The sequence below is a fragment of the Cynocephalus volans genome, chromosome 1 (assembly GCF_027409185.1).
Source record: "Cynocephalus volans isolate mCynVol1 chromosome 1, mCynVol1.pri, whole genome shotgun sequence".
In the NCBI taxonomy this organism is placed as follows: Eukaryota; Metazoa; Chordata; class Mammalia; order Dermoptera; family Cynocephalidae; genus Cynocephalus; species Cynocephalus volans.
Window position 1 is genome coordinate 119,982,079 of NC_084460.1, and position 11,008 is coordinate 119,993,086.

Sequence of the window (11,008 nt, forward strand, 5' to 3'; positions counted from 1 at the left end):
GTAGTCCTCACATAAAATAATGCAGTCAGACCCCATAAACGTTATTCTGAGCTTTTCTTTTTTTTATTTTCTTTTCTGTTCTTTTCATCTGAGATGGTGGTGATTCTTGGACAAGTTTTTATTTATTTATTTATTTATTTATTTTTTATTTATTTTTTTTTTTTTAAAGATGACCGGTAAGGGGATCTTAACCCTGCTAACCGACCATCCCTATATGGGATCCGAACCTGTGGCCTTGGAGTTATCAGAACCACACTCACCCGAGTGAGCCACGGGCCGGCCCCTTGGACAAGTTTTTAACTTAGCAACATGTTCTTTATCTTTTTATCCTTTCTTTTGTACAAAAACAAAGTTGTTGTCTACCCAGGAAGTCAGACCTATTTCACTCTGCCATAGATATTAGCATCTGAACAGTAGAGTTTCAGAAATTTAGGGTTTCTTTTGTAGAACAAAATACCCAGATCCCCTTCTTTTGCTAGAGTCTCATCCATGGTGCCCCTAGGCATGCCCCCTATCTCTCCCAAACTCAGATCAGGATCCTGGCGTGCTTCGCTAAGTTCCTTTTGTAACAATAAAAGCTCGTTATATCACTTCTGCTTTCATTTCTATGAGGCAGAAAGAGAAACTAGTATATAAAGAGGGAATTTCTAGCCAATGAAGAATTCTCCTAAGTGAAAAGCAGTTGTCCTATGTTTTCCTTATTTGCCCAGTTGCTCTTAAAATTACGCCCTTGGCCTAGTAACTTTCATCATAGTGACTTTCACTTGTGCCTCACTTCGCCTTACCCCTCTCTTAACTAGCCAGGAGATGAGAAGCACAGCATGACTTGTCCAATGAACAGCCTTCTTTTTCAGCTCTTTGACATGCAAGTGGAAATGGAAAAGAAAGAGCTCAGCTTCAGTGTGAATTAGCCAGTGTGAACCTCCATTGTTTTTTCTAAGTAGATCATGATTCTACTATTATTTTTCACTCTTTCTTTTTTTTTTTTTTAAAGGATGACCGGTAAGGGGATCTCAACCCTTGGCTTGGTGTTGTCAGCACCACGCTCAGCCAGTGAGCAAACCGGCCATCCCTATATAGGATCCGAACCTGCGGCCTTGGTGTTATCAGCACCGCACTCTACCAAGTGAGCCACGGGCCGGCCCTATTTTTCACTCTTTCACTCTTTTTTATTTTAACCTTTTTACCTCAGTTACATAAGAACTTTGCATAGGCAAGAAAGGGTGCCCTCTGTAGAAACCTAATTCCTGTCTTCTTTTCGGACCTTTTTGAAAGATTCCCTATTTGAAATTTGAAAATGATTATTAGTTTCCCTATATCCCACTTGTTGCTGTTTTATATTTTTTTTTTTAAAATGTTTTATATTTTATGACAAAGCCAATCCTAGCCCCTGCTACCTTTACCTTTCTCAGGCCAAATTATAGTACTGTCAACCACTATAATTTACTTATTTTGTTTCCCCTGTTCTTGTGACATAGTATTATATTCCATCTTTGAAGAAAACCCAGACATTTACAAGTAAAACTTTTTTTTTTCCTGGAGATGGTACACGCTTCCATCTGCTTACCATTGTAAAAACTCTAGGTCAGATTTCCTGCAAACATTTGGCTTCCGGGCCTGATACTTGAACATGTTAGATACCAGCTAATGGATTTGTACAATTGAATTTGTTAACCATTCAAGAAAATGGGATTCATATTTCTTTCTTATATTTTATTCCATGATAACCTACTGTGTGAAAAACTTGACAAAACTTTAGGTCATGTGATGTAACTCTGTTTCCAGTCATTAGAGATTTTTACAGAAAAACAAGCTTACTAGTTAGTAATTAGGGAAAATTCCCATGGAAATGTTTCACCCTTTGGAAAATAGTTCTTTAACCCAATCTTTTAAAAAGGTTTTTAAAAATTTAAATTTTGCTATTGAGTGGAGACATGATACATCTATAGTATATTCATGAGCCAAGGCTATTGATTTTTTTTTAATTATCTTCTTTTAAAAAGACTGAAAGGAAATAAACCATGTGTTAATTGTGGTTATATTTGAGTGATGAGCTCTTTGTAGTTAATTTTCTTGATATTCCTCTAAGTTTTGTTTAGTGTATATTGTTTTAAAATGGAAAAAAAAATTTTTAAACTATCTCCCCCAAAACTTATGTACTTAGCACTTGCCTTACAAAATCAAAGCCAAATGTGTAAAGTGGGGGGAGGGAAGGTGGCAAACTACTGCCCACATGCCAGCACCTGTTTTTGTAAATAAAGTTTTATTGCAACTCAGTTAGACTTATTTGTTTATAAACAATATATATATATATATAGTCTGTAGTTACCTTCAAGATCCTAGCAGAATTGAGTAGTTACAACAGTTCTTAATGATCCTCAAGACTGACATTTGTTATCTGATCCTTTAAGAAAAAGTTTGCTAACCCTCTAGTCTACAGCATTGTGAGTATATGAAGCAATAGGCAAGAGTATTTTTAAAGTTAGAAAAGTTGTTAAAACTTTGCTAGTAACACCACATTTTCCGTCCTTTCTTTTCTCATTGCAGCCTAAATTAACAATGGCAAAATGCAGGCGAAATGTGGAGAATTTCCTAGAAGCTTGCAAAAAAATTGGTGTACCTCCGGTAATAAATTTATCGTCTTTTATGTTGCCTAGATAGACTTGGGTATTACTGTTCTGAAATCTATCAGAAATGCAAGTCTAAATTCTTATAAGACTAACTCTGAACTAAGTTGATCATTACTAACGTGATTTTGTGTTTTAAGAGTCAATCAATATACTTTTGAACAGTTTTCCTTAATTATTTCCAAGGATCGTGTGAAGAAATCATAACATTTAAATTTAAATGATTATATTGTAATAAGGAATTAATCAAAAATATTATTGTTTTCTTAAACATCCCCACTTGCTGTTTAACTTGTGTACAACTACATACTCAACAGAACCTATCCATCAAAATAAGTACATCTCAGACTGAGAATGCTTCCGTTGGCTTTAGTTTTTTAACACTTTAATACTTTTAAAAAATGTTTATTTTGAAATAATTTCAGACTTCCAGAAATGCTACAATAATAGCACAGAGTTCCTGTTATATTTTATCTAATTCCCCTTAATGTTAACATCTAATATAAATATAGTATAGTTACCCAAATAACCCTGGAACAATACTATTAACTAAATTATGGACTTTATTAATATTTCACCATTTTAAAAAAATGGTGAAATAAAATAATAAAGTTTTAAAAAGTGCTAATATTTTGGAGTTTAGCATACAAGAGGCCATTTCTAAATACTTGTCCTACTATTAGGATTTAGAGCCTCCGGATTTCTCAGTTATAACTTTACTGCCCTTTAATAGTAAAAATAGTTAAACTTTATTTATAGCCGTGATTAAGGGAAACAAATTTGGTACACTTTTTATTCAGTAACCCTTTTAAGAAAACAATTATATTAAACAACTAAGGGGGCGGCCCGTGGCTCACTTGGGAGAGTGTGGTGCTGATAACACAAAGGTCACGGGTTCAGATCCCTATATAGGGATGACCAGTTAGCTCACTGGGCGAGCATGGTGCTGACAACACCAAGGCAAGGGTTAAGATCCCCTTACTGGTCGTCTTTTAATTAAATAATTAAATAAATGCAAACAACTAAGCATGTTACTCTTAAAGAATATTATATTTAATGACAAGATATATAGGCACATATAAAGGAATAAATAACATGGTGCCATTCAATACTTTTTTCATTAACTACAACCATTACATTTCTTGTTATATTTTTTCCAAACTGCAAGGAAAAAAACATGCCTTTTTCTATCACCTTCTTAATGAACTATGAGAAACTAAGTATTGGTCCCACGTGGATTCATCAATAACTCCACTCTTACTCTCAAAGTTAAGCCCTTGTTCCAGTAGCTTTCACAACAGTGACTCTTTACTCAGTTCACCATATTGCTCTAATTAACCAGGAGTTGAGAAAGCCACAGCATCACTTGTCCAATGAGCAACCTTCTCTTTCAGCTCTTTTATATGTTACAAAGTGGAAGAGAAAGAGCTCAGCTCCACGGAGCATCTGCATTAGCCAGCACGAATTCCCATGATTGTTCTCCTTTTATTAAGTAGATCATCATTCTACTAATTTTTTTTACACTCTTTTATTTTGCTGGGGTTTTTTCTCTTTTAAACTCGAATTATGAAAAAACTGAAATATACATACAGTAGTAGTTAACAAGGACCTTTTTTATTCCTGTGGACAAATTCAAAGCAAATGTTTCATTTTTATATCATGTGGCTTTACAAAGGTTCATCATCTCTTTTAGAACAAGCCATTTTTAAGCATATTAAGAGCATTTAATACGGTTTGTAAAGAAAAAGCATGCGTTTTCTCTGTATTAATAAGCAAGTTATAATATTCATATGGCACATTAGCATTCAGTTTTTCCCTTCTGCATATTGAAGATGTTTCTGCTTACACAAATTAAATATTTAAACAATTTAAATACTTAAAAAACATTTATGCTTAGTACCTGTTCCACTTCCATACCACGATATCTTTGGACAAGAGAATGGGGCATGGGTTGGAGCAGAAAGTGAAAAGATATGACTACAGAAAAGATATGAGTGATCAAAAGAGGCACCACACAAATAGAAGAGTGCTGAAAACAGCCCCACACAATCAAGACATGCTGACTTAGCCTGTGTCAAAACCTGTTAAAAGTACTGTTTACCGGCATTTACTGTCATTACACCTGTCCACTAGGCTTTACAGATTCATTCTCTCTCTCAGATTTAGTCCCTACACTGGAATTCTTTCAGAATGTTCCTGCCATCAGTCAGCAAACTACAAAAACAGTGTGCCTTAAAACATGCATTTAAGTCAGCATTTGCCAAGCAGTGGTTAACAGTATTTATTATGGGCCAGCCTGCCCCTGTTCCTACCAGAGCTGTGCTATTTGAAAGCAGGTACAGAGATAGAAAAAATGCAATCTACAAGTCTGAATCTTTTTCCAGAGTGGTTAGCCTGGGGTTCTTAACACATCCTTCCTCCCTCCCCTCTAACTTACCAGAGAGAGGAAATGGACATTCCACATAGGCCACCTGTTCCTTTTCCTCTTCTTCCTTTCACCCAAGTCCCTACCATACCAATTTTAGATGGGTTCCTGTTATGCTGCTACTTCTGCTAAAAAATTAGTCATTTGCCTAGAACAAAGTGAAGGAAAATGAATAAATATAGACTCGTAGTTTCAAACTAGCATTTTCAGGTCCCTCTGCCACAGGAAGAAAGAAGAAACCTCAATCTGCTTTTCTTCTTTTGTTCTCCCCTATTTCTGGGCATTCTGGCCTTTACCTAAACACCCCGATTTGCTCTGTTTGACCTGAAAAGAAAATGGAGGATGTAATAATGATTTCCTGAGCCAACATCCAGTTCTGTTAATTGAATCCTTAGTGTTTATACTGGTCACCAACAGGCAGATTTTATTGTGCTATTTAGTAGTAAAATCAAGTTCAGCACATAGATTCTTTGCAGTTTTGTTTTTCAGCATTTTATTTTTTCATCATTTTTCATATCACAGTAAAAATGTTATAGGATGTATATCTTTGAATATGATTGAGATGATCATATTGAATTCTGTACTTAAATCTACATATCTAATCACTGACTTTGTTTTTCTGTTTTCCTTTCCTGCTCACACTTTGGACAGGACAATCTTTGTTCCCCTTCTGACATCCTTCAGCTAAACCTCAGCGTTAAAAGAACTGTTGAAACACTACTTTCTCTTGGGGCACATTCAGAAGAATCCAGTTTTGTCTTTCTATCTATCCAACTTCTGGGTTTTGTGGCATTTTATTGTACTTTAATGTTTACTCTTTGTATGCTTTATTACTGGATCTTCCCCCTCTAGCTGAAAGATTTCATTCCAGTGATTTTCCACCTCATTCCTGTGCTTGGTAAAGGGGGTTTGTTTCTCATTCATAATTATTTACATATGACACCCACCTCTACCCCATCCTACCCTGGCCCTAGATATCAAGGAGCTAACCAATAAAGTAGATAAATCTTTTCCTCATATATCCAGGTGAGCAGCCCATCACACTAAGCATTTATGATTGTTAACAAAGAGTAAAAGACCAGCATTTTTTCTCCTGGCCTGTGGCCTTGTTTCCCTTACCATAAATGCTGAAGCATTTCTACTAATACAATCCTAAATCTGTTCTTAGAATATGATGTATAGAACTTTATTTCTAAATGACACAATAAAATATCCATCTGGCCATTTTTCCATGCCTCAGCACAACTTACATGTTGAAATTATGAGTTGCTGAAACTTTTCAACAACTGTTCATGAGGAGAAACATCATGCCTTTCTGGTTTTGGGGGCACCTGGTCACTTAGATCTCTGCATTGAGATCATGAACTCTCCTTTAACTGGTAGGCATAAGTCCATCTAAGCATTTGCTGTCTGGACATTTGTAAGGCACTGGACATTTAATCTTAGTAATTTTAGTTTGGTCAGAATGTTCAGCAAAGAGATAATGTAGGTTCTCTATGTTGCTATTCTGAGCCCATTATGCACATTTAAAATAGAACAATAAGCAAATGATCTGGAGCTGACCTTTCAGGAGTAGGTACCTGTCAAGATTTACTATGTTTGTTATCCTTAACTGAGATTCACTTCTAAAATTTTATTTAGAATTTAAAAGTGGAATATATGTTAATTTCTAATGTATTTGAACCATCTTAATAGGTGCACTAGTGTTTTATAGGCCATTGGGGAGATTATATCTGGATGGTAGCAGGTAAAGTGTTAGCAGTTTCTCTTCTGTACTCAAATGCTTTCAGAATGCTTAGTATATTGGGCTGGCCCGTGGCTCACTTGGGAGAGTGTGGTGCTGATAACACCAAGGCCACTGGTTCGGATCCCATGTAGGGATGGCCGGTTAGCTCACTGGCTGAGCATGGTGCTGACAACACCAAGTCAAGGGTTAAGATCCCCTCACCGGTCATCTTTAAAAAAAAAAAAAGAAAACGCTTAGTATATTAGCTGCTAGACCTTGATGCTTGAAACTACTTTATAATTGCATTCAGATTCTAGTTCTCATAAATGGTGTTTCTGAACATTCAGGAATCTTCTGAACTCTATTAAAATTGGACCACGGAACACAAGTATTAAGGGAAATTGCAAGGAACATAACAGCTTGTTATTGAATTCAGCGTGAGGGTTTGATTCCTTTGGTTTTCTTCTATATTAAATGGTACAGTTATTTAACACACTAAAAGATTATTCACTGTTAATGCTGAAACAGTGAACACTGTGATGAAAACTTGAGTTTTATACAGTGGTAGTAGTGCCTTCCAGAGTTTGGGAGGTTGTGGTTTGTCTTATTTTTAAGATGTCTTCGGCTGGCCTGTGGCTCACTCGGGAGAGTGTGGTGCTGATGACACCAAGGCCACAGGTTCGGATCCCATATAGGGATGGCCGGTTCGCTCACTGGGAGAGCGTGGTGCTGACAACACCAAGTCAAGGGTTAAGATCCCCTTACCGGTCATCTTTAAAAAAAAAAAAAAAAAAAAAAAAAAGTCTTCGAGTCACAGATCATTCTCAGAGTTTTGTTGAGTTTTGTCCCTTTAGAAAAACACCTGTTAAGAAAATAATGCACACATGTGGTTTAGGGCTAGTAATTGTGGATTCTCTTGAACACACAGCATTCCTTCTAAGCCAGCTGGAAGGTAAATGTGCATCTAGAAAGCATAAGCCTCTCAGGAATATCTAAACCACTGGGCCACACAAGTCACAGGGTACTACTGAGAGGAAGAGATCAGGAAATTGGCCTTGGAGAAAATATGTTTCTTCCAAGAGCAAAACACATCCAGATTCATTTTAAGTATAGTTAGTCTATACTTGCAGTTGTATTTTAGTAAACTTTGGTTGTTAGTTTTATTAGATCAAGAGATTGCAGTTACCTTCTTTTATCAAAATAAGTATTAAATAAAAATAAATTAAGAAGCACAGTACCAATAATTACCTCAAAAATAAATATTTGCTATTTTTTTATTGCAATTGGTTTTGTAAAACTCTAGTAATAGAGTGAGTGCTGATGAAAAGCAGGAAAAAAATCCAGTTATCTTTTTTCTTTTTTTTTTTTTTTGGCAGCTGGCCAGCACAGGGATTTGAACCCATGACCTTGGTTTTATAAGGCTGCACTCTAACCAACTGACCTAACAAGCCAGCTCCCTCAGTTATCTTTAATAAAAGTGTATAATCTTTTTTTTAGTGGAACCAGAATCCCACTTTCTGTTCTTTGTTAGAGCAGTCTCTTTTTTTTCTGAATATTTAGTCTTAACACAAAAGCCACTAAGTGTTATTCTTACGATTTACCTTTTTCGCTTGTAGGATGAACCAAACAAATGAATGAGGCAAACAAGATAGATGTATTTAACTTCAAATATGTAAACATTTCGGTAGTTAAGATGTTCCTGACTAAGCTCACATAATAGTTCTCCAGCATGATTCCATCCATTAAATACCAGATATGAAATACTTTACTTTTTCAAATGTAATTTATTTTTAATTCTGTAATTCAGATTTTTAACTTGTTCAGACCAGGCCTTCCATCAATTATCCAAATTAGGGGAAAGTTTCTGAAATACATCTATATCTCAAGAGCTCAGGAGACACTCAGTTTCTTCTTCTGATCCCTGCCCGGTCTGAGAAACCTGGTTTTCAGAAACAGGATAATAATGCAGATTGTGGGCATTCCCTCTCGTGCAGTCTGAGTTATGTCATGAAACCGTCTTGCATTCCTGTGGTATGTAATTTCCAAAGTGCTTTCTTCTAAATTGTTATATCCTTCAGACTTGAGCCATCTGGTAACTTGGAACTGTTTTTCTATTTTTCACCTGCCTACTGTATAGATCTGCATTGGTCTGTTATTTATCAAGGTTAAAGGATGTTGCTTTCACTCCACAGTATTCTGTTCTTCCTCTGTTATATGTATAAATGTGTGCTATTTGTCAATTTTCCAATTTTCAAAATGATCTATATGTACTTTTAGTTGTATTAATAAAGTGACAGTGTCAGACACCATCTTTATCTAACTCACACTAACAGAGGTCAGTTTCCCAGGTACTGACTTTTCATATCTCAGTTGATTATTATTTAAGGGGAAATGTGCTTATTTTTTCCTTTCAGTTCTCTGATGTTCATCAAATTTTCTCTTTTGTTTTTATGTTATGTTACCCCATTTCAGGAGCAATTATGTTTGCCTCTCCACATTTTAGAAGAGAAAGGTTTGAGCCAGGTTGCAGTGACGGTCCAGGCTCTCCTGGAACTTGCCCCACCCAAGCAACAGCAGCACCAGTTATCTGCTGTTTAAGGACTCCTGGGAACTTGGGCATTGGCCTGGCCAAAACAAGGAACAGGACAACATGATTGCTGCTGCCAGCCGTCTGCTTAAACAAAGCTCTTATGTGTTCTTAGAAGGGACTGTTTTCATGATTCCTAACAGGAATATTTTGCTTCATTTCTCCATTTTAGGGGAGGTTATACCCATTTCCACTGAATTTTTTTATGAAGACGCGGTTGGTTTTCTCAAATGAAACTTCTCTCGTTACTGAGAACCCAACATCAAAGTCTGAACTGGCTGTGAATTCAGAGCATAGGCTTATTTCATATACCGGAAAGAACATCTCAGAAGGATGTTTAGCTCTCTTGAAAGCACAGGCATGCTATTATCTTTACCTGCTCTCAAGACAGGTAAACCAAGTCCACTGGTTTCTAAACTGGTTATTCATTAGAATCTCCTGGAGCATTTGTTAAAATTCAGATTTGCATTCAGTAGGTCTGGGGTGAGACTTGGGAATCTGCATTTTCAGCAAACATTACAGGTGTTTTTCATGTAGTAGAGACCACTGTTCTAAGCTAGGTATTTGTATGTTTTTTGGGTAATGCCCCACTGAATTTTTCAGCCACGTTTAACATCAAAAGCTATATAGTATGACGACTTGGACTATTCTGTCAAAGTCAAAACAAAAATAATATAGAAGGCCTAGATTTTGCATAGTAAAACAGTGAAATAGATACAGTTAGTTGTATTTAAGGCCAGTTTTCTAGGCCTCCCTCCAACTCCAGTCCACCACCACATCATCATCTTTTTGTAGAGGTTGGTTCTGTGTTGTATCATCCTGCTATCATCTAAATATTGTCAACAAGCACTATACATGTGTCCCAAATCCTTAGGCTAGTAACGTGCTACCCTGCATCATTTGCATTGATTTCATTGATCCATCCTCCCCTGCCCCCCATGCTGCTCCTAGGATACCTGGACCTGCAAACACATCCCAGTCCCAGCAGATACACTTCCAGCTCCCCAACTAATGGAAGATTATGAAAACAAAGCAAAAGGCAATAAAGGAAAAGCCAAGTCTCTTATGTTTCTGTTAGGTAAATGCCAGTTTCTGTGGCTAAATTAAAGCACTTATGGCATCTTAAAAAGAGCTTCCTGCCTTTCCACCTAGTGCTGCATCTAGGTCCACCACTAGTGCCTTATATACTCAATTATGGATGGAGTAAAAGGGCCCGAGGGCTCACACAACACAAGTTCAGGAGCCTTTATTCAAGTTCAGACCACTTGGGTTTTCCCTTCTGTTTTGAACCCCTTTTAGTTGTCAGTGATATATTTTGGTATTCACTGCCTTTGTAAACCAAGTAAATAAAGTGAAGATGCTAGTTATCTAAGTTTTTTTTTTTTACTGTAGTTGCTAACCGTTCTGGACGTTCTTTACCAATGCATGTGCATTTGAGCATGTTATCCCTTTTTTTTAATCATGTAAATGTAGCATCTAAAAGTAGCTTTGGAGAAAATCATGCTGAGTATCTGGTCAAAGTAATGTTTTCTCCTTGTTCTTGCAGAAAAACACATTCATCAGAACATTACCACTTTGTCCAAATTTAAAATTATATAACGTAAAACATCTGAGCTCAAAGCCCAAATACTTCAAGGTCCTCA

The 11,008-nt window shown here is 36.4% G+C and overlaps 1 protein-coding gene across 8 annotated transcripts in view; it reads left to right on the forward strand.

The window, feature by feature from the left end:
* LRCH3 (leucine rich repeats and calponin homology domain containing 3) overlaps positions 1-10,732 on the forward strand; it is a 121,197-nt gene extending 110,465 nt beyond the window's left edge. For 6 of the 8 annotated variants that reach the window (XM_063090441.1, XM_063090458.1, XM_063090449.1 and 3 more), the window contains 2 exons: positions 2,548-2,625; positions 5,704-7,570. In XM_063090441.1, the coding sequence (XP_062946511.1) occupies positions 2,548-2,625; positions 5,704-5,904 (279 nt within the window). In that variant the 3' untranslated portion in view covers positions 5,905-7,570. Of the gene's footprint in view, positions 1-2,547; positions 2,626-5,703; positions 7,571-9,250 lie in introns of those variants that run through there. The other 2 variants (XM_063090463.1, XM_063090485.1) reach the window with 1 other exon arrangement.
* The last annotated feature ends 276 nt before the right edge of the window (positions 10,733-11,008 follow it).